This window comes from Polyodon spathula, chromosome 6 (assembly GCF_017654505.1).
Source record: "Polyodon spathula isolate WHYD16114869_AA chromosome 6, ASM1765450v1, whole genome shotgun sequence".
Taxonomy (NCBI): domain Eukaryota; kingdom Metazoa; phylum Chordata; class Actinopteri; order Acipenseriformes; family Polyodontidae; genus Polyodon; species Polyodon spathula.
In genome coordinates this window covers 29413850-29438933 of record NC_054539.1, presented here as the reverse complement: position 1 = coordinate 29438933, position 25084 = coordinate 29413850, and the positions used below count along the sequence as shown (strand labels likewise).

General features: G+C 34.9%; 1 protein-coding gene across 1 annotated transcript in view; it reads left to right on the top strand.

Annotated features, from left to right (window-relative positions):
• The window catches only part of LOC121317107 (G patch domain-containing protein 2-like), a 104333-nt gene that overhangs the window by 20590 nt on the left and 58659 nt on the right, over positions 1-25084 (top strand). The window contains exons 4-5 of the mRNA XM_041252720.1: positions 8461-8643; positions 9110-9189. Coding sequence (XP_041108654.1) covers positions 8461-8643; positions 9110-9189 — 263 coding nt within the window. The remainder of the gene's footprint in view (positions 1-8460; positions 8644-9109; positions 9190-25084) is intronic.

Genomic DNA, 25084 nt, shown 5'->3' with positions numbered 1-25084 from the left:
GGTTACTTACATTTGAGCAAATACGGTACCTTTGTATCAGAAAGCCATGATGGCAGTCCTGCTTGTTTACATTCCCAAACAATATTATTGGCTACAGACAACTCACTTTCTGCCTCTTGAAACTGTCTGCTTCACTAAGTAGATATGCTTGCAATGTTTGCAGCAGTATGTGGTTATGAATAGCATATTTGGATTTACTAAATGTATTTACAATTTTTAAAACTGGGACACTAAACCTTGTGATATAATTTTTAAAGCATAGGGATATGCAGATATTCAGCAAGTATTTGATTACATTGTATTCTTTATAATTAATGAAAAGTACAATCTGTTCTTAGTACAGTTCCTTACAGACTCAGTGGGAAGTTAAAGATGCACCAACCCTTATAAAACGACATCAGAAGATCTGATAACATGGTGTCTGATAAACATGGTATTTTGCATCCTATTGCAAAATATGATCTACAATACCAAATGGCTATTACTATACAAAATTGCTGTTATCAAATTATCAATCCTGGTAAGCAATTTACTTGACATGGATAAATAAAAAATATGAAATACTGCATTCCCCTCTGTGTTTTGAAGTATACCATCACCTTTCATTTGAGATCAGCTTTTTCAAAACCATTTCGTAATGAACTCAATCAAATTAATTTCATTTAGTCACATCTGTTCGTGATTGTTTTCAATTTATAATTCCATACAAATCATGGAATTAAGTTAATGATCTACCATTATCGACTGCTAAGTACTGTTTTTTTCTCATAGAACACCTTTGGTTTCCCTGCAGGAGACAGATCTGTATTTCAGAGCAGCACTTATGGTAGAGTGAAGGACTAGTACCTTTTGAAACTTGCTAGTCCTTATGGGAATTTCCTAAGTCTGAATCAACAACAGCTGTTGGGGTCCCTAAATATTATTTTCCCAAAAATGAACAGTTATAAATTTAGATTTTTTTTTTTTTTTTTTTTATTGTATTAAAGAAAAAAAACGATACAACAAACATCAATGCTCATTCTCTGGTATATTGATAGGGTTTCTATGTTTGCCTTCCCCACATTCCAAACACCAATATACTTTGTTAACAGCATACCTCGTGTAGCATATCACTACCTTAGTAATGGAACTATCTGTAGAAATGTCAGAGATAACCGACATATATTTGGCAGTTGCCATTCTGGTTAACAGGGCTGGACGCTGGGTCCTTGCAATAGCATGTATACACACCTGTGCCAGTTTAGAATTTTTGTAGGTTTTCCCCACATTTAATCATTTTGTCTCATCCAGGTCACACATCCATTCAAAATCAGAATGCGGTCATGCATGCTTTGCAAGGATGTCAGCTGTTCTATAAGGCACTTTTAGCTTTAAAATCACAGAGGTGTTTGGCAGTCTTTGCATTCATCATTTTCACACAGTTATAATGATTACTTGATTTTTCATGCCCTTTAAAGTTGACATCTTAAAGGTAGATGACCCAGTCGCAAATGTGCCACTCTGGCTTTTGTCATACTGGACACAAATCTTGCAGTACATCTCATTTTCTGAAGGTGTAGACTTACTGCATGCAGCCAGTCAAATTGTTAAAGCCATGTTACTTAGTGTTGTATTGATCACCATGGTTTAAAAGTACATTTTCAGTATTATAAACTATACATAATATTATAAATACATTAAATAAATCAAAAAGAGGAAGTGTTACAGTAATATACCCTGACCAACTAAATAAATAAAAAGAGGAAGTGTTATAGTAATACCCCCTGACCAAGTAAATCAAGTTCAAGTTCTCAAAATATCCCATGAAGGGCAACAACACTGTTTGAAACTTGTCTTTGGAGCCCCTTAATGTAAATGTAATTTTTCTCCAATTTTAAGATGTTGCACAACCTCCCTAATCCACTGTGTATGACAGCGTAGGGCAGCTTGTTTCCATTTCTAAAGTATCAGACGTCTTGCCAATAGGGATGCAAAAGCTATGGAATTAGATTGATATTTTTGCAATGCTGTATTTACAAGTAAAACTCTGAATATTGCAATAAGTGGGTTGGAGTCAATAAGTAAGTGGACAATTGGAGAAAAATAGTCCAGAATGTAGTCAGTCTGGGACAGGACCAGACAAATGGAGTAAAGAGGCAGGAGTCTGCTTGCATCTATTACAGGCTGGATCTGAATCTGGATACATTTTAGCTAGTTTTTCTTTAGTTAGGTGTATACAATGTAAACATTTTAAATTGGATAAGCCCATGTCTAGCACAACACAAAGAAGAATGTACATGAGCTAGAACGGACTCCCACTGGTCATCTAAAAAAGTGATCTAAAAAAGATTGCCAAATCTGGAAATTGACTAAATACATTTTTTGTAAAATGTCTAATTTGTAAATAGCGAAAAAAAGTGTGATTGTGGTAAATTAACATTCAACGAGAGCTGTTCAAATGAGGCAAAAACATTATCAAAATATAGGTCTGTAACACTACTGGCCCCATTTCTACGCCATAATTAAAATCAATCAATCAATCGATTTTATATAGCGCCTTTCATAGTGGACCACCATCACAAAGCACTTTACAAGATGCAGTAACAACAAGAAAAACCGTAATACTTCAAATACAGACAAATGCATAATACATGATATAAAAAAATAATAATAATAAAATGCATAATACATTAAATGCAGAAGTCCATAATACATGAAGTACATTTAATACAGTTGAAAGTGCATAATAGAGGATAGTAGCATAATACATGAAATAGTACATTTAATACAGTGGAAAGTACATAATACATGATAGTAACATAATACGTGAAATAGTAGCAGCAACACAGCAGCTAATAGCAGATACCAGGCTTAAAGAGCATGGAAAGCAAGAGAGAAAGGTGGGTCTTGAGAGTTGATTTAAAGCGAGCGACAGTGGGAGCATCACACACCAAAGCTGGGAGAGAGTTCCAAAGAGTTGTAGCCATGAAGCTAAATGAATGTTGTCCAAGCGTGGTGCACTTTTGCTTGGGGATAACAAGCAAGCCAGAGTCGGAGGACCTCAGCTTGCGGGCAGGGACGTAGCAGGTCAGCAGGTTAGTAGGTTGAGGAGGTACTCGGGACCTGTGTAATGAAGGGCATTGTAGGTAAACAGGAGAGTTTTGAAAAGAATCCTGAACTTTACAGGTAGCCAGTGCAGCTGGGCAAGATTAGGGCGATTTGAACACGTTTTTTAAGCAGAGCTCAGTGTCGTCATCATAGGAATGAAACATGAGGCTGTGTTGGCGGGAAACCTTCGGGAAGCATGTAGATATTGAAGAGAAGAAGCCTAATAACAGCTCCTTGGGGGACACCACAAGTGACTGGGTTTGTGGAAAACAGACAGATCAATCTGTGAGGGGATGAATAAGTGGTTCAAAGTGGTTGAGATAAATATGGAGGCTCCCTGTAGGCAAAAGTGTCGCCTAAATTGAGACCAGATTTTAAGGACGTGCTGGACTGTAGGATTAGTGCTAAATTAACTTGTGTAAACTGGGATGGAAGAGCAAGCCAGGGCAGATGATGAGGATGATTGACAGAAGGAGGCTTCCAGATCCACCCAGACTGGGTTGTGTTGTGACCAATATGTGATTTTATGAATACTGACCAATAATAAAATAGAAAATTTGGTAGAGCTACACCACCCAGATGTTTCCGAATACGAGGGACTTTATTTTCCCACAGAAATGGAGAGAATTTTGTCAAAGAAACTTTTGTTAATAAAAATTGGGATATTCTGGAAAAAATACAGAAATCTGGGGAGCACACTCATTTTAATCAGGTTAATATGACCAGCAAGTGACCGGGAAAGAGCAGACCAGTGGGCAAAGCTTTGTCTGCTGGGTTCAAGAAGTCGTGTGAAATTGGCATGTAAGAGGGAGAAAAAAGTAGGAGTAACTGATATGCCCAAGTACTTGAAACTACCAGAGACCTTCTTAAAGGGAAAGAGTGTAGAGGGTAGATGCAAATCCATTATATTAATAGGGAATAATTCAAATTTATGTAAGTTCAGTTTGTAACCAGAGAGTCTCCCAAATTGATAAAAAATTGACAAAACATGTGAAAGGGTGGAGATTGGATGTATGATATATAAGAGGAGGTCATATGCATATAAAGATACTTTGTGCTCTTGATCTCCTCTTATGATTCCCTTAAATCCTTATGATAGACAGAGGTTCATAGCAACAGCAAACAGTAATGGGGAAAGGGGTCAGTCTTGTCTTGTCCTCCAGTGGAGTGGGAAGTACTTAGACTGTATATTGTTAGTACAGACAGAAGCCATACAACAGCTTGATCCATGAAGTAAAATTAGGGCTGAAGCCAAATTTGTCAAGTGTGGCAAAAAGATAATTCCATTCAAAGCAATACAAGTACCTCTTGGGGAAATTTAGTTGAGGAGGTGTAAATAATATTAAATATTCTACATAAAATGAAGAAAGAGTTTCTTCCCTGTATAATGGCAGTTTGATCCAGTGAAATTAAAGGGGGAAGTACCTGTTCGAGTAGCTTGGCCGGAAGCTTGGAGAGGATTTTAAAATCGGCATTGAGGAGAGACATCGGTCTATATGATCCACAGTGGCGGGGGTCCTTGTCTTAATCCCTTTGCGGTCCTATATTGGACCAGGTCTGACATTACAATTTTCCTTTTCCGGTCTGATGTCGGACCCTATCCGATATCATCAAAAAGATGTCAAGCACAGGTCTCTAGTCATTTTTTCTCCGGAAAAAGCCAAGAAAACCTTTCCGTGTCCGAGTGAGACCGATAGGAGCCGAGAGAAGACAGGGAAAAAAGGGGGGCAGATCTGAGTAATACACATAGCCACTGCACCAGAGATAGCTGCTTCCGCACCCATCGCGCAAAGAGTATCACAGACCTTTGCCAAGCTTTTTGAGATGTTATAGTAATAAAATAATGACTTGGATTGCATTATTGAGGAGTTTGGTGAAAAAACGAGTGATCAGGAGAGGATTTATCAGTATGCACATCTATAAAGCGGTATGTGATAAATACAGCGTACAAGGGGTGGGTCAGGGCTGGAAATACAATACTGAATGTTATGTTGATATGCAGTGTCTTTTAAACCTGTTTTAGAATAAAATTACTTTTAAACATGCGTGTGAAAATAAATTGGACCTGACAAGCCTGACAGGTGCTGAATAAATGGACCTCAAAGGGTTAATAGGAGAGCTATAGAAGCTTGTGGAAGTATAGGAGGGAGGAGTCCTGAGGAGAATGATTCCCTGAAAACAAAAGAAAGCAGGGTTTGCAAACCCAGGATACAAACACAGTGAAGATGGAAAAGGTTATATCAAAAACCGAATGCAAAGTATATATGCCAGCCAGAAGTTGTACGATAGTTCTGACTAAGTAGTAATGCTACTGTACTCTTATTACCAACAACAAATTTAACAACAAAGAATTGTAGTAATAGGAAAGGCAAAAATGAAGCCTGGCCGAATTAAGCCCCCCCCCCCCCCGTTTTGCTGTCTAAAATGTACATTTTGTTTATACTGAAAGTTCACAGATAAAACACGCCAATGAATAGCGTCAGTAATCGCACAGACAAAATTCAGTGAATCGCTGATGCATTTGCATAATGCAAAATTTGGCTTCACCAGGGGAGATGAAGGGAGGTTTCAGTTCTGAGTGACTGTTATGTAAACATTATGAATGTGTGTTCACCACTGATACACCCAGTTGGGCTTGTCCTGCATTTTTTAAATCCAAACCTGTGAACGTGGAAGTATTTCTCTACACTTTGTTAAGCACTCTTCCACAGGACTACTGAGAAACAGACATCAACTATTCCACCTCGGGTGAACAGGCGAGCGTTAGTTTCTTACCCTGTCCCTGGTACTTGGTACCTTTTATCACTATTTTTAATGCCTTTGTGGTGTTAAGGGGGGCAGTTGATCAGTAGCAGTAATATATAGTTAAAGGCTAGTTGTAATTACATCTGCCACTCTTTAGATCATTAAAACAGAATGAGGAAAACCTAGAACTGAACAGGTTAGAAATCATTTTTCCTTAACCCCCATCTATTTAATTCTGTACAGCAAGTATCGGTCAGCAGTTTTAAGATGCAGTTTGATTTGGAGGTTGGCAACATCATGTGAATAAATAGAAGAGAAGCTTAGGAAGTAGGAAAATCATTTTTAAGTTTTGCCTTTCTAAGTAATTGCTAAGGGATAGGATTGTTCAAGGTAAGGTTTTGTTTTCAGGCTGTGAAAAGATGACATTCCCAAGTGTGCCCTCTTAATGATAAGTACCGTAAGGTTACATGTGGAGTGAGGGGTTTGAAGTTGGATCAGTCCTCTTGCATTGTTTGACTAGAAAGGAAGGCTTCTATGTTGTCTTATCTTGGATCAGTTGAACAGACAAGCACTCTTGCTCATTTATTTAATAGAAAGTGACATTGTCAATTTTTTTTTTTTTATCTGACCAGACCTAGCTGTCATAGTGTCATAATTGCAGGAAGGATAGACACTCAGACCACTTTTTTATATAATTTATAACCCAACCTGTAAAACAAAAATGAATGAACTAACATTTCGATCATGCCAAACTTACAGGTATTATTATTATTATTATTATTATTATTATTATTATTATTATTATTATTATTATTATTATTATTATTATTATTATTTCATAAACAGTGTTTACCCGTATTTCTCTTTATGCAAGCAGTTTAAGTAATGAATACAGTAATTCAGTGTTCTCCTCTGACCCTGTCTAACACACTCCTTGAAGGCCACTTTAGAGAGCTGTATGATGTAGTGAAATGTCCAGCTGTCACTTTTCCTGTACTTTGGATAGGGTTTGTATGTAAACCTCTATTTGTCCAGTTTGTTGATCGTTCCTCTTTATTAAAGGTCTTACTGCTTTTAAGAAGTCAGAATTAAAATCTGAAAATGAAAAGTGGTATCAGGGAGTAGGTAGTGCAGCAAGCTTTCAAGCACAGGCTTGTCTGTGGCTCAGGCCACAAGTGAAATGAAAATGCTTGAGAGGTCCAAGACTGAAAGGCAGGGAGTGTTCAGAGCAGGGTTGAGATGTGCTCACACAGCTTTGGCTATAGCCAGTGCCATTGTCCTTCACCTCTCATGAGAAAAACACTTCAAGCACCAAAATAAAAAAAAAAAAAAGATAATTTACCAGGAGAACAAAGGTGAAGTGTTGTCCTGTCACCCTGAACCAAGTAAAAATAAATACATTTAAAAAAAAAAACACCTCATTCTTTACTAAATGTTTGTTAGAATTGAAAAAATGTTTACTCATGATTACAATATTTTAAAATCAGTAGGCCTATATGTTTAGTACGATTCTGTTTAAATAAAAGGTTTACATCTTAGCTTTTTCTTGTAATCTGATCATCAGTACACTAACAATTAGCATTCTAAGCATGTCTTAACCCTTTGCGGTCCTATGTCAGACAAGGTCCGACATTGCAATTTTCCCTTTCCGGTCCATCAAAAAGACGTAAAGCACAGGTCCCTAGTCGTTTTTTCTCCGGGTAAAAGCCGAGAAAACCTTTCAATGGCCAAGTGAGACTGATAGGAGTCAAATGAAACCGAGAAAAAAAAAGGGCGTATCTGATAGCTCCATGCACCACAGAGATAACACAGACATAAACAAAGGAGATAGCTGCTTCTGCATCCAGCTTTTAAAGAATATCATTGACATTTGCAGAGCTTTTTGAGGTGTTATAGTAATAAAATAATGACTTACATCGCGTTATTGAAGAGTTTTGTGATAAAACGATAGATCAGGAGAGGATTTATAAGTATGCATGTCTATAGAGAGCTATGTGAAAAATACAGCAAACAAGGGGTGGGGCTTGGCTGGAGCTCCAGTACTGAGTGTACTTGTGCAATTCAATGCCTTTTAAACCTGTTTTACTCTGAAAAAAATAAATAATTCAATGGCGTGTGTAAAACAAACACCGCGTGTGAAAATAAATTGGACCTGACACGCCTGACAAACGCTGAATAAATGGACCGCTAAGGGTTAAGTCTTGTATCTCATGTTTTTTTTTTTTTCCCCAGTATGTCACAAAAAGGTATACAAAGCTATTTCAATACAAAGACTTTAAAACTGATTAAGATGTTAATGAAAGTGTTGACCAAAGCTGAAACTAAAGATTATCATACAAATCGCACAAAGTTGGATATCAAGCAGGTAAACATATTTGAAACCCATACCCTTTCCAAGTATGTTAAATTATTTTGCATACACATATGTGCCTGCATTGTATAGAAAATAGAATGCCTCCTTATAAACCCTGGTCTGTAGAGTTGTACTAACAATTATGTTTGGTTTCAATTACTGGCAAAGACAGTAAAGCAGCTCTGACAAAAGAGAATGTGGGACCGGTTTAAAGTGCAGTTTTCCTTTTTTTTCCTTGACAATACATCTTCTGGGGTTTAATTAAATTCATTCAGGTGACGATGAGCAGAGTGACTGGTTCTTCGAGGGCGAGTCTGGAGGGGCCTGCGGCATCGCTGGGGTCATCCCCTGGTGGGAAAAAGAGGACTCCTCAGAGCTGGAGAAAGAGCTGTCTGATCCGGTCTTCAAGAGCATCCTAACTGGCTCCTTCCCCCTTATGTCAGAGTCGTCCCAAAGAGGTCAGTTGCACTCTAATTCCCCATTGGTGCTGTTAGGCTTTTAAATGGTTTTACTTGTTTGCTTGAGTGGTAGCCACTAGTGGCCCAAAGCTGAACTGTGAAGTATTAGGCTGTCAATCTCATGTTACTGAAAGTGTTGTGAGAGTTGGGAATTTACATTCCTTCTTTCCTGCCTTTTTTAATGCAGTAATACCTCTAAGAAAGTTGTTAAATACAATCAAATTCACACCAGTTTGTAAGAAATTAATGTAAAGAACACTTATAAGTGGTAATGAGTTTTGACATTTACGCTCCCAAACAAGGTTTCTGTCAAGGGTTTCACATTTTCTACCCCCCATTGTGGTGTGTTTTTTTTTTTTTTTTTTTTTTTTTTTTTTTTTTTTTAACCATTTACTAAACTGTGAACATTTGTTTTGGTTCTATTATATTTTATTTACCTATTATTTTCTGTTATGTTTTTTCAAAGGTTTTAAGGCTAGACTTGGTTGCCTGAATGGGGTGCCATCCAGGATGAACAAAAACGCACTGCAGCCATCCACTGGAAAGGTAGATTACAGTTGTATTTTACTTTTGATTAATTAAAAACTCAAATCAATAATCAAACAAAAATACAGTGTTCCTCTCATTGAGAATCACAGGAAAAAGATAATGCTCTAGAACAAGTTATGAATCTCCAATCTACAGTCAGTTTTTTGTAACTATTTAAAAGTTTCATACTGAATGTAAATAATGTATTCCCATCAATTTTAAATTGTTTGTGGTTTGTAAATGGCAAATATATATTTTTTTCTTTTACATTTCATTCTGTTTTACATTTAAGATGTTTCAGGAGATATTCCATAGATGCTTAAAATACAGTGTTTAAAAGGGGCATTTTATATTTGAACCAAAGTGCTTGTAATTAAGGTGTACTGAACTTTAACAGCACTAGCCTTCATCACAACAGCAATTACTTTTCTAAAGCCAGAGAGTGAAGATCTCATAAAGCCCTGGCCTGTGAACTCTGCCTTAATGGTCATGGTTCAGTTAAATGCTATCTAGCCCTTGATCCCAATTCTACCTACTTTTATTTTCCTTCACTGCTTGCCTGAGCATAGCCTGAATTTGCAGCCTATTTTCTAGGCGTGTTGCAATCTCACTCTGTTGTTTTATAGGAGCTATTACAACTGATAGATTAATTGGCATGCTGCTGATTGCATGTAACTTCAGTAAGGTGTGAAAAAGGCCTTCTTGCTGAAAGTCCCTCCTCCATTTCAAAAATAAATGATCAATTAGACAATCCCATAATCTGTTTGGTAATAGACTAGGCATTGCCCATTTGGCTCTTGCAGTTGCTCTTTCTTAACCCTTTCCAGATAAAGCATTTTTGAATGGGGTTCTATACCAGGAGTTTTTTGGCTGTAGTTGACTCTTTCTGTAAAAAATAGATTTTTTGTGAATTTTTACAGTAGCATCTTGGAAATTATGTCCTTTGTTTCAGAACACTCTGGGGAACACTATAAAGTACTTCAGAAACCATACAAAACTTTAACACATATATATATATATATATATATATATATATATATATATATATATATATATATATATATATATATATATTTTTTTATATATATATTTTTTTATGTATTTATTTTTTTGTAAGTATTTTATGTTATGTATTTTGCTTAGATGTATAAAAACACGTTGTTGCTTATATCCACTTATCCACTTGATATTTATACATGTTGTAAAAACATATATAATAAAACACATGAGACAGAATAAATTCTAATATAATTGTAAGTCAAATGCATCAGATTTACAGTGTTTCCCCTTTTTTTATTAGCTCTAAACAAGTTGTGTCAACTTTTGTTTCTGCTTTTGTCAATGCAGGATGCAGTAAACTGTCTCTGCCCTTTAGACACTAAATGCCCCTCTCGGTAACATCACAAAAAAACTATCGGTTAGTGAACGTCAGTCCCTCCCCTATCCATTGATGTGTGTTTCAAGCCTGTACAGCAAAGTACAGTGGCCCTGAAGGTCAGCGGCAGAGCAATAGCAGGTGCAGCAGGTGTAACTGCACTCTGGCCCACGCACTCAGAGGGCCCCAGAGAGGTGCGAAAGTTTTTATTTATTTATTTTTGAAAAATGATAATATCCTTCGCATTTATATTTGCAGATGTTACACATTTGTATCACTGTAGCTGCCGGTGTGCAGTGCCAGTAATTCAGATTGTATCCTCCCTCATTTCAACAGGTATCGCTATTGTCTTAATTATCTTAACTTTTCCCCCGGAGGCTGGTATGAGGCACGTCTTCATGGAAGGTTTTGGTGTAGTAATCAGCACAAACATTTGCAATTATATTCTGTTTGCACGATTCATCCTGTAGTTTAGACGGAAGCTGTTGAGTGCTGCTGCGGGCACCAAAATAAACTACAGCAAATCAACATGCCTGCATTTCTGATTTAAAAAAAAAAAAAAAAAAGTTTCCTATGTGAGAATTTCTGCAAATGTCTGTCTGTGCAGAATTGTTTTAGATGTGTTTTAAGAAAACTGCAGATGTGAGATCTACTGTACATAGTAAGTGGAAGCAAATTCACTTACAGTAAGATTTAAGGGGATTATTATACAGTGGTAATTAAGGACTTTGAAAAAGGTCAAATAAATATTAAAAGCTAAGACTTTTTCATTTTAAATATTTAATTTGTCAGTAGTATATTTTGTGACCAATAACAAAGTGCTTACCAGACCAAAAAAAAAAAGCTTTGGTTTCACATACCCCATTTATGGAATCCATCTTTAGGCCTGCAAAATAAACTATTCTCCTTTTTACCCCTTTTTAAATGAAACAATTCACTCACTGCAAATGCTTAATAATGAGAAAAGTTACAATGATATATGAACACATCGCTGCTTTAAGTTTGTGTTTAATTAACATTTCGATTCAAATGTAAACCCAGGAAAGATATGACAATTCTCATATTTACCACTCTAGGCCTAACCAAAAAGGTTTGTACTAAAGATAGAAAAATCTTATGGTAAAATCTAATATACTATATGATTGTAAGAAATGTATGCCTCTCTTAGTGTTATTAATGCTTTACAAGAAACATATTGATTCCAGGGCTATTAAGTGATCACATGTTATTGTGTGATTTATTAACTGTATAATCTCTTGTAAAAATCAATTAAGGAGTTACACAATGACCATAAAGATTTTTCATTTTTGTGCTAAACGGCTTGCATGAAATATGTATTTGAGAAATGCAGTATTAAGGTAATTCAATTTTTTTGATGATCACTATAAACCATTATGCAATTATGAACCATTCATTTAAGTGGTGAAATATAATGGTGTTATTAAGCAACAAAGGTCACTTCATCTTTTTTTAAAGGATTATCCTTGTTAAGGGGTAAGAAAACACTAAATATTTCTAATCTCGTAGTATTTGCCGCATGGGTGGTTAAAAGCTACTTTAAGCCTCATAAAATTAAAACAGGAAATCTCCCAACTGTAGCACCAATTGGATTCGGAAAGAGAGGTGCAGAGCCAAAATATTGCTATAGAATTAAATGTCAAAAATCTTCTTAAGTTGTAGATATATAGTTCACAGTGGCTGGTTTTGATTAATACATTTAATCTAAATCATTGAAAGTTGCTCTCCCTTTTTCCATAAAATGCAATAGGACACAAATCAGTTTTACTGTAGGTTGATAACAATTGGAAAATCATGCATCTTCCCACCCAATAAATTGTCGCTTATACCTCTAACCAAAGTCAATTAATCTTTCTTCGATTTATTAAAATTCTGGTAATAAATCTTACCCAATGTTTGTTCATCTGTTTTTTTGATACATTTGTATCACTTTTGTTATGGTCTAATGTTTTCCCTTTTGCTTTGGTGTAAAATGGAAAATCTATTTCGGGCCCATTTAATATTTAAAGAAGAGGAATCCTGGTGTAAATGGAACCACTAGGAAATGTCAATGTGCTGCAAAGATTGCACCTTTCCCCAGTGTTTTAGATTAACTCATCCAGCAGTCAATTGGGATACTACTGTTCAGTGGTATTCAGCCTCAATATTGGTTCCATAAAGTCTAAAGACTAACTTGAAGAAATACTTTTTCCTAATGTTTATTTTTCCACGCTATATAGTGCAACTGTATTATGTCAGTAACTTTTTCTCATAGGTGGAATATGAGCATATTAAAACACATACATTTTGTATTTATAGAAGGACCACTCTAATGCATACCCGTACTTAATATTCCCCATATTAAATCACCTTGATACAAGACCTTTGAGTAGTGGTTTAAATGTGTACAGGCTTCAGTTTAGTGACAACTGCTACCACTAAACATTTAGCCATTCAACAAATGTTTAAACTAAACCCATAGATTTGACACTAAATTCAGTACATTATTAATTTTTGTTGTAATTTCAGAAAGCCTTAGTGAATTCAGAATTTATATTTTAACCATTTTTTTGCAAAAAAACAAAGGTTTTTTTTCAGCTTTACTTTCCCAGAATACACTAATTAGGCCTTTGCTTTTAAAATGTGTGCATTGGTTTGCAATTCTACTCTTGAATTGTAAATATTATAAAGTTCACCACTGCGCAGTGTCTAATTTACTTTTGATCAATTGCCTATTAGAAGCATATTAGGTCACTAGCAAGTGGGATTTCTCTGTGATTTATTTTAGGTGTTAAAAAATCATTTGTTTGGATTGATTAGCATTCATTAATTATGCTAATTGCATAGGAAGAAAACAGATGTTTTCTTCAGCTAAGACCAGAAATTAATTACAGGGCCTATCTGTTTACTTAAAATAATGCCAGCATGCCAGACGATTCAGATATGAAGGTATAAGTTCAGGGGTAAAAATCTTTGCAGGAATCTCCAGTTGCAGTCCTATCTAGGCTAATATTTTTTTAGATCTGTGTGTTTCTTATAAAAGCGGAGAGTCTACAGTTTGTGGTTTATTTAATTTTGACAAAAGGTTAAACATGACTTTTTCATGAGGTTTGCTATATAAAAACATATATATTTTTAATAATGGAAAATAAGGTTTTCAGAGTTATAGTTTATCATGCCCAATATCATAGTACATGATAAAGGTTTGGATTTTATCATTTTCTTATAGTTCAAGCATAAAAGCATAACAGCATTGTCATGTTGAGCAATCATGCTATAAATGTTTAACATAAAATGTGCTCTATGAAGGCTAATAAAATAATTTGAAAATTACCATTTTCTTACAGAAGTTATTTGCTCAACTTTTGAGTGTAATATGGCAATACACAAAATATAGCATTACTGTATAAGAGCATACAACATTAAAAAAAAAAAAAAAGTAAAATGCACACCGTGCTGTTCTTTTTAAAGTGTAATTCCTGTGTTTGCTGTAATAAAAATATGCAATTTGTTTTTTTAAATACTATTTTTTTTTCTGCTGTTCTTTATCAAAAGCTTTATTGTTTCAAAACAAACTGTAGTAATCATTTTTAAAAAATAAATTAAATTGTTAATATTAGAAGTGTTTATTTAGAATAAAATGTTAATACAACATTTAACTTTTCTTTTATAATACAAAAGTGTAATCTTTAGTAGACACCATTTTCTAAGCAGTATTTTTAGGTGTATTGCCTTATTTCCGCTAGATTATTAAATTCATGATGACTGTTAGTATTAATATTTTAAAAGCACTATGTTGTTCAATCTTCCCCAATTAAAATACATGCAGAAAGCACTGTGGAGTTTACATTTCTAAAGGGCTAGTACATATTAAGCTATAATATCTAGGTGTAGCTTGTACTTCCTAGCTCTGATATTGATGTAATGATTTTCTGTGGTAGTCTGTAATTATGAGTGGTCAACCTTTGAAATTAATCTAGCAGCACTGGTATTTATCTGTGGGACTCTCCAGTCAACCTAACGGCAGCTTGGCTTTAGATAATGCTTAAAATGGTTTAAAATAGAATAAAATCTGTTCATGCAATTTCATTAGGGGAGTCTTATTATTGAAAACTACTCTAAAGTGCATCTGTAATTTTAATAGTAAATAATCAATTTGTTTACATTTCAAAAACATTTCCAGGACAGGGTGCATTTTCTTTCTTTCTTTCTTTCTTTCTTTCTTTCTTTCTTTCTTTCTTTCTTTCTTTCTTTCTTTCTTTCTCTTTATATATATTTTTTGTGGCTGAGAAAAAAGTTAAAATAAATAGATGTCTACAATTATTTATTTCAACAGTTTTTTGGCAAAACTCAAAAAATGCTAGTTCAGAAGTATTTATACCATGACAAGGAACATAAAATGAATAGCTAGTTGAGGCACCTTTCAGCAATAATAACCTCTTTTAAACGATTAGGTTATTTGTAAATTAGGTTTTGGCATGATTAGTGTTTGACCATTCTTCAATGCAAAATTGTCCCAGTTCATTCAAATTTCCTCTTGATTCAAAAAGCCTTCAAGTCATACCAAAGATTCTCAATCAATAATATAGTTTTGTAGCTGAGGATTTCAGATGTTTGGCAGATATCTTTTGGTATGCTATGGAATCCTGTGGACATGCTGATTGGTGGTGATGTCAGGCCAGGAAGTAGACATACCGGACTGGTGAGTGAATTGTGCTGTTGCACCAGTTTATTGTAAATTAAATATTTAACAAACAAAACACTTTTCCAATACAAACAGGCACGTTGGCCAAAATAGACAAAACCACACACTCAACAAACGCTAAATACAAGAAGTATCACTTGAAAATGTGGCTTTTCGTTTAATAACAAAGTTTGGTTAATAACTTTTTGCTGGGAACCAAGAGGTTGCTAATAAATGGCATCTAGTGTGTGTGTGTGTGTGTTTATATATATAACTGAAAAATAGTTGAGCCACAAGGGAAAACGTTTCGCTTGTGGCGAGTGGCTAGCGGGAGCGTAGCATAACAAGCTGTGTTAAATAAATTGTTCAGATGAACAGTAATGTATATTCCAAACAGTTTTGAGATATTCAGTCTTTTTTATTTCAAGGTCTTTAGAAAAAAATACAGAGTTCCACAATAATCCTTTTGTATGATTAGTTTCCCATAGATAGATTTTCATATAGTACGAAGGTTTTAAAGTATAAAATGTGGGACACAGTACATGTCCAGTTTTACCTGTGATAAGTGGAAAAATGTTTATGTTGTATATTCCTTATTTAATTTTTATTGTACATGGATGTTATCTGTGATTAAAAAAATTTAAAAAGTTAATAAACAGGTGTTATGGTTCAAATTGCAAGTGAATTTATTGAACAATAATAATGTAAATTTAAGTCAATACAGTCAGCAATCGCATATCCGACCCTATACAATTTTGACTGGAGTGACGGTTAAACGAGTGTGACACGTCTGGTTATTTCATTTTGGCCCGTTCCAACCCTTGTCCATTTTTCAGTTTTCAGGTAACATAAAAATGATACAATATCAAAAATACATATCTGAAAAGACTGTGTTTTAAAATAAGTAGGCATCCGTTTAGATGTACTGTAGGTGGTTTTGTTGGTACAATACTATGTTTTCAACAGAAGTAGTATTTTAATTCAGAACGATCCGATAATGAAAATATCAGTTACCAAAAGAGGCGATACATGGATTCTAATACAGTACATACTTTTAAATCTGATACGTATTGTAGCTGTATGTAAAATTCCCCATTAACAACCCAACAGCAAAATGAAATCAAAATGTTGCACATGCACAGAACTGCTTGTAATGTAAAAGGTAATGCAATTTAGCAAAAGATTAAAAAATAACAAACAAAAAAAGATGCACTTTCCAGTACCGTAGCTTGTCTCTACGATTTTGTTTTCGCTGCATTTTCACCAGGTGAAAATTGAGAAAGAGCTTTGTAACTGCACAGGGTCTCACTATTTACCGCAAAAAACTAATGCAAACGGTAAAATATAAAGCAAAATACAGTAAAATATAACAATTTAAAATAAGATAGATACAAATATAAATAAATTGCCACTGTCATGCATATTCAAGAGCAGTCAAGACTGGGGTGTGTGTTGGTAGCATTCGATCTATTGCCTATCTATTAATAGCAACTGCTTCAGACTGATTTGGCATGCAGAGAAGAAAAAAATGCTGGCTGCGATGGATATTCAAATAAATTGTAACATTGAAGAGATGGGCTTTGTGTCACAAAACTGGTGACGGAAATCACCTGTGATGGGTAAGTGCATTAATTTGTTACATATATATAATTGATTGATTTTATTCTTAATACAAGGGCGGTAAAACGCCACTGACGTGTATCTGGGTAACAGATATCCGAGTGCTGACTGGATTCAAGAATCTTAAATATAATTTTCTTTTTGATAATTCAGGAACGTTGAATTAAACTGGGTAGATAATGAACTGCAAACAATGTATTTTTAAGGAAAAGGTGTTTCAGTGGGTTATTCTTTTTATTTTATTTTTTAGTCACCGTCAGAGTTGAAGATTATTGGTCTCATCTGCTTCGAGAATGATTGTAGATCTTCACAGAGACAGATTTGTTAAGTGCCTAAAAACCAAGAATTGTGGGTGTTGACTAGTGATTTAAAGTGCCTTTCAACCTCGAACGTTGTTTGCATCATTATTTCACCACCACAGCCGCTGATCTAACCTCCCGCTTGGAACCCAAAGCACGCTTGGTGTTACAATATAGTCTAACTTCATTATAACTAACCCCCCTGGGACCTGGAGAAATGTTTGTTTTATCAGGTTGTTCACTGTAATAGTGTTTGGCAATTTGCTGTATCAGAATAATGAAGAAATGACCAAATTGAATTGAACATCTTCATACAGTATACAGTAGTTCTTTCAAGACAAATTCACATTGATGAACACTTAAACTGTATATTTAAAAGAAAACAGTAAAGAAATGAAAAAAAGAAATACACTTACATGCTGAATACAGTAATTACGTGCTCTTTCTGTTGAAAAACATATTGCTTGCTTCATATTTTTCGTGCGTTTCTGAATGCACATTGTTTCAATCTCGTTACCTCCTCACGCATGTTGCCATGGTTGCAGCTTGTGTGAAGATGGCAATGGTTGCATACGTCATACATGATTCACACAGTAGGTTGTCTATGAATCATCAGCCTTCTTTGAATTAGCCTACCAAGGTCTTTTATTTTCACCGAGAGAATAACACATTCACGTTGGAGAAAGTTCGGTGTCAGTCACTACTTTTAGATCAGTATACTGGGTTTTAGGAAGACTTAAATATTGTTATTGATAAAAAGAAAGCTGATTTTCTTTTAACATCATTTAAAGCAATTTGCCATGCAAATTCTCCTAAATCATTGTGTTTCATAATCTCCCATGCCTTAATTTCCAGTGTAAACAGAAATGCAAGTACTTTTCCTCTGGGGTTTATGCCACAAATTGTTCTTATTTTCCTGATGATAATGCTCTCTAACATAGAGACTTGCTCCAGGGAGAGAACCATATTCTTTAAAATGTCTCCATAAATACCATTTGATTATGATAATGAAAACCAGACTGTTTTAATTGTTTAACTTCTTACAATATATGTAACTGGAGGTATTTTGCAGTGAGCAAGTGCTGGTGTAGAAGTCTGCCTGCTTTATGCTAGCATCTAAAGCAGAAGCAATCTAATAAACTGCCTTCCTTCCTTCTCTATGGCGTTCAAATGATAGTAAGACGCTTCCTCGCACCTACGGAGTAAACATACTTGTATCTCCCGGCCCTTCAGGCTGCCTGTGGGCTTGTTTGTGGATTGTGTATTCCCACTTTATCACAACAAATGTATTTTACCCTTGCTGGGCTGTTCTCAAAAAAAAAAAAAAAATACGGGTCGAGAAGCATTAAAAGCAGAGATGACCTAATATGAATCTGTCTAGTGAGGGATCACACACTGGGCATGTTGTGAGCAAGGATTGCTGCTTATGGGGGTTAGAGCAATCATAATTATTTAGGCCTAGCTGGTTTCCTAAATGGTGACACAAAAGGATATGCAGTACTTTGCACTTAAATTTATTGTTATGACTTTAACTGCTGCTGCTGTGTTTTGTCCTTTTTAGCACTGAAGTGTGTAAAGCTTATTATACAAAGCGTATTATGCATGAATTGTGTACATCTTAATACAGTTCCTTACTGTGTGTGGCAATGGCACTAGAAAAGCAATACTCTTTTTCTGGTTGTTTCTGTATTTTTCTGTTTTTGCATTTAAAAAAACGTAATCCGATACCCTGCTGAATACTTATAGGTTGTGCTACTTTATATTTTAGAAAGCTGTTTATTTGATTATCTTTTCTGCATTGCAGTATGAACTATTCAGTCATTGAAGTTTCACTAAAATATAGGACTTATTATATTTCCATTTTATTTTTTTACTTGCTTTCCCGTATTTGTTTGTAATGTGACAAAAAAGGCTGTGTAATTTTCTGTTGACACTTAACTAAGCACTAGAATGAGGGGAGTTTTGTAGGGTAGTCAGCTATAGAATTCCTGCCTTCCCAGTCTTTGTTAACCACACCAGCTTGAAACTCAGCTGAGCCAGTTGTTGATCATGGTTTGATTATCACAGACCACTGTTTAGTGTAAGGTGACCGCAGCACATGTAGGAACCAAAGCCAGCTCTTCAAGTGGCTTCATATCTCACAGCCCCTAGCCATGCTGGCTGAGCATTAAAAAATCCCTTCCAGTCATGCTGTGAAGTCCCCTCTTCAGCTGTCAGTTCATTCCTTCCTTTGATGTGATATGACTTAATCCACCATCTACAACTTCACCACTTTGCACTTTTTTGCTTTGCGAACAAGATCCATTGGTCAGGTGGTGGTTATTTATACATCATAACGTTTGTCACTGGTAAATCTTACAGCCGGGTTTCTATAGCCACTGTTTATTTATCATTAAATAAGGATAATTTTAGTCCTGGACTGTGGGACACTGCTGTTTTTAAATCTGCGGGAGTCTGTAGGAAAATCACATGAGCTATGTTTAAATAGATATGACAAAGTTATTACTTTTGCTAGCCCCAATGTTGGCACTTAATCTAGCCATATTGTATGTCTTCAAGTGTTGGACTTCGTTTTTTAGATTCATTCCCATGAAGTTCTTAACTTAATTTGATTAATGGTGTTGTGCTCCATACGTGTACCAGGCTTCTATGTAATGCCACAATATTCTTTACTTCAAGAATGTGACTGATACTACTGTGATAAGGATAAGATGTTTTGCAATAGGACATTTTGTATAATGAGGTAATAATAATTTCTCAAACTTTGAACAGTAACTGCCTTACAAAAATTTCAGTTACAACACTATCCAGGATAATCAAAGTATCGAAAAAAGGGAAATAAAAGGAAGGAAGGAAGGGAACAGAGTCACACTTTTCAATGGCAGGAGATTGTAATATTATTGGATTTTAGTCAGGATGAGTTGGTCAACATACGGCAGAAAAGGTTGCCATGCCTTACTTTTTTTTTTTTTTCCCCCGTTTCACCTCGAAGTCATTGGATGTTTTCCAATTTCTGGAAATGTAGAAGATCCCTAATGTAATGTACGTGAGAGGGTGGAGCAGCTTGTTACCAGAACATCAAAATCCGGTGTCTTGCCAACAAGGGGACAATGGCCAGGGTGTCAGATTATAACTTTCTTAAGAAAATATCACTGGGCACAATACCAGTCGATGGGAAAGATCGATGGTAACTTTAAAACCTTTAGAGAGTGGCTCAAAAACAGATGACTACAACAGAGCCAACCTGGGACAGGTCCAGTACATAGGCATAAGTGAGGTAGGTTCCTTTTTGCACCTATGACAGGCGGGGTCTATATCTGGATAGATTTTAGCCAGTCTGACTTTCGACAAATGTAGTTGGTGTACAATTTTGAATTGCATTAGCCCATGTTGGGCAAAAATTGATGGCATGTATTCCACCTGGGAATAGATTTCCACACTTCATCTGGAAACTCAAGACCTACAGTATGCTCCCATGCACTTTTTATTGATAATAGGGACAGGCAATGCAAAATCAGAATAATGGTGTACATTTTTATATGATGCCACTGCAAATGGGATAAAAATTAATCAAAGGATCAATATGGGATTCAGGAGAGAGCTGGGTAACAGTGGCGGTCTTATTTTGTGCAAAGTCACGAATTTGAAGTTTGCTCGAAAAGGACGATTTTAAGCTAATGCTAAAGATCCATGTCTTGCAGTATGGTTTAAAATCACTTGAAGACCAAATAGTGATGGTGGGGAAGAGGCATAACAAGTTGTCAGAGCATATTGAGGTATGGTTAAGTCCATTATGAGTTGTTTTACTCTTGATCACAGTGGAAGTTATTATTAAATGAAACTGTATGTGTGTGTGTGTTGTATGGATGATACATAAATACAATCACAGTAATATCTGTTTGTATATATGGTATCCATATATGATATATATATATTATTATACAAACTATATATATATATATTATATATAATATAATATATATATATATATATATATATATATCACCTGTGAATACCCAAACAGATATTGTGTGTGTGTGTGTGTGTGTATATATATATATATATATATATATATATATATGTTTATATATATATCTATATATATATATAATATATATATATATATTATATATAGTTTGCTTCTTGGTAGGTAGAGGAAGCCTACTGTATAAGACATTACTCACCTATTGTAAGTTTCATGTGATGTGTGCTCTGTACACGCTGGGATGACAAATATTCCAGTAACCACTTGGGAATGGCAGGCAGTGGGATCAGACATTGTTTCATTGTATTACCATCAGGGCTAAGATTACCTTCTCCTACAAACTTCCTGTTGGGAAGCTGATGCCTAATCTTTATGGATCACTTTTCACATCAGGTCTTTAAATGATACAAAATAATTTATGACCAAATGAAACACTCCAGATATGTGCTATTATTTTCTCTGGTGTAATACAGTGATTGTATTTCTGTGTAAAGGAGATACATATTTTTTATTATTTATTTATTAATTTTTTTATTGTAAGTGTAATATCAAGATTCTGAATATTAGCCGGTGTGTTTAATCCAAACGCCACCAAGTAAATTAACGATAAGTTCCTTTTAAAATATGGAATGTTTTTTATACATCCTTTTTCAAATACAGTCCTTGGTACCAGGTACTTCCTGTCATTTTATTCCAATTTCACTCCAGTCATCACAATAAATGGGGCACTCATGATTATGTTGCTAATGCAAAAAAAGCCTTAATTATCACTGCAAGTCCTTCTTTGGAGGAGTGTTTGTTGTTCTACACAATTTTGTTTGTAAAACTTTATTTTATTTTTATTTAAAAACATTCACTGACCTAACTTACAGAATCTGTGATTTGAGTTATGATAAAATGGACTTGACCTAACCTGTAGTAGTATAGGAGAGACTATATGAACAGGTGGTCTATTTGGTTCACAGATCACTAAGGTCATATGTATAGGAACACTGAACAAACAGACAAAATATTTGTGTTGGTCAAGATAAGTTTTTGAAAGGTATAGTAATCATTCTGTCTGAGCCAGTTAGCTACAGTTCTGTTACTGTTCTGCTCTGTGGTGTAAGATAATGAATGTCGTGTACTTTCATTAAAACATTTCACACACTAAGAACTTTTTGGTACCTTTATCTCAAAGAATTCTGTTGATGTCCCTTTGATCGTAAAAAAAAAAAAACAGAAATATATACATTTGTACGGATACATAGAGTCCTGATCTAGAATCTAATTTACTTTCAAAGATATGGCCCTCCTGGTGGGCTTTCTAATAAAACCTAGATCATATAGCCTTTAAAAGGGAAAAAAAAAAGAATTTCTATTTAAATGCAGATTTTTGTTTTGTGAACACAGGTCTTTTCTTTAGAAACTTGAAAACAGAAAAGTTTTTAAGGGCTTCTTTTATTGCTGCATTGCAAATCGGTGTGGTGTGGAGTTCTAGATTTGTTGTACAACAGATACATATAAATTTCTAGCAAACCTAATGCCTTTTTCAGTGTTCACCTCAATGTATTACTGAGTTTAACTAATGGATGATTTACCTACAGCATCACAAGATCCACTCATCATGAGATGAAACATAGTGCAATGTCTCTTTCTCAATAACACATCAATTTAATAGTTTTACTTCAAAAAGTGTTTGAGTGTTTAAAGTTATGCAATAGCCCTATTTAGATTACTGATTAGTTTCTGGTGCTGACTTTTGTTGTGTGCAGGAAAGATGAAATGTAACGGGTACTTTCTTATAAGATTACTCTGTCTGAACTAGTTGTCTTCAGATCATCATGGAAGTAAACATGTCGCCAGTGGGTCAGTATATGCATGTTACAAAGAAGAGATTTGATCTCTGCTATTTGGAATTCAAACCATTTTGTTTTATTAATGGAGCGGAGATGATTCCACCTTTTTAAGGCCTCCTTTTAAAATGAACGAAAATATGTTTGTTATGAACTTCATTTGAGATTTATGATGCTTGCTTTGTAAAACGAGAATCAAACCATGTGTTAAGCAGACATGCCACACATATCTGGGAGGCTGTATGGCCTCCACCTTCTGATGTATTGCAGAGTTATATCTTACCAACTCAAACCTTTTGCTGTTGTGTATGTGCTAACTGCATGGATTTACTGCTTGAGTTTGAATTTTTTTTTAATTAAAATGTATTGCTCATTCTCAATGTATTGATTTACACATTGCTGTGTCAATATTAACACCAGCAATTTTTCCAATCTGCGAGCGAGGCATAAATTCATTGGATTGGTTTGAATTTACTCAGTGACTTTTCCCCCTGTTCACTTCTCATACCACTTATATTATCAGTTTCTGTTTATATTTAAATTGCTTGCACACATGTTGGCAAATATTTTTCTTTGCCACAGAAGCTTAGCTGACTATATATATAATATATAATCTCAAAACATAAACTGGATTGCATGAGACCTACATTGTAATTGTTTGAAAACAGTCTCAACTCTTTTCTAACTGTCTTAAAGTCATGGTAAACCAGAGCGGGGGGGGGCATGGGGCTGTTCTTAGCAGTGTTCCTAGACATTCTAAAATGTATACTTGTATATTTTAAAATCAAAATGTAAACTAGCCTGGAGCATTACAAAAGAAAAAAAAAAAATCATTATTTTAAAACAAACTGGGACCCTTTAACTCAAGTAAGTATATCTGCCACTCTGGGCAGAAAATAGGTAAAATGTAGAACAGATACAGTAATTGAACTTACCAGTATGTATTAAATCATTGATGGACCCTGATCTGCACAGAGTGGTTTGTTCCAAACTGATAGCATGTATTCCATAAAGAATTCAACATGTCAGTGAAAAGGCACCTAAGTAGAATATATAGTTTTTACCTGCTGCCCTTTTGATTCAACCATATTCAGCAGGTTCAAGCTAACAAATTTTAAGAGGTCTTCCATTATACCATGCTGATGGATTGGAAATGTTGTAGTCATTCTTGTCACAGTGACTAAATGTATATATACTGTATGCAGCGCTCTAGATAAGGTTTGGGGTCATTAATTTACTATGTCACTGTGGGAGTATAATGTATTTTGGGTGAGTATAATGCAACATTATCTTGAAATCATGAGTACTGATTGCCTTAATATAGCAATATAAAGCATCCTGACTCTCCTAACACAGAATTATTGTATTTATTGTACAGATTTAACTTCCAAAAATTTGGTTGACGAATATGTAAATTGGTAGTATGGGAGATAGACTCCAATTTCTTACTCACCAGTCACAAGCATCCATTGCATGCTACTGCATGCAGTATATTCACAATTGACGAGGAACCAAAAAGTACAAGACGCTTAACATGCAAACTCAATATGTGCAGCAAAATTGCTATGCATATTCTTTACGCATTACATTTAAATTGCATGCTTAATTATTGTTTTTTCAATGCATAAAATACCCAGTACGCAGCTTATCTGAAGCACTGACTGTATGTATGTGTGTGCCTACTGCAAGAGCAAATCCCAGTTCAGTTTTCTAAATGTGTCTAAAGTGTTGTAGATAATTAAGGGTTTTATGAGCTTGTGCGTTTCTTATCTTATATGTTTTCTATGATTTGGAACCCAAAATCATTCTGGGTTCTACCAGGATATGACACAAAAGTATAAGAGTATTTACATCATTGTTTAACATTACCAGTTTTACTAAATGCATTAAACACATTTAAGATGTTATTGAAGTTTATTTGAATTACATTTCTAGAAATGTGGTTATTCAGTTAACTGCTTTTGTGATTATTCAAATCATCGAATCAATTACAGGAAAAACAGTTCTCCTAAACCTGCTTGCAATTTCTTACATTGCTAGAAGTGACATTCCTAAATGTATGTCTCTGTTCGAACTCTCTAAATCATTACCCAATTTGAATGTGATGAGAAATACAAG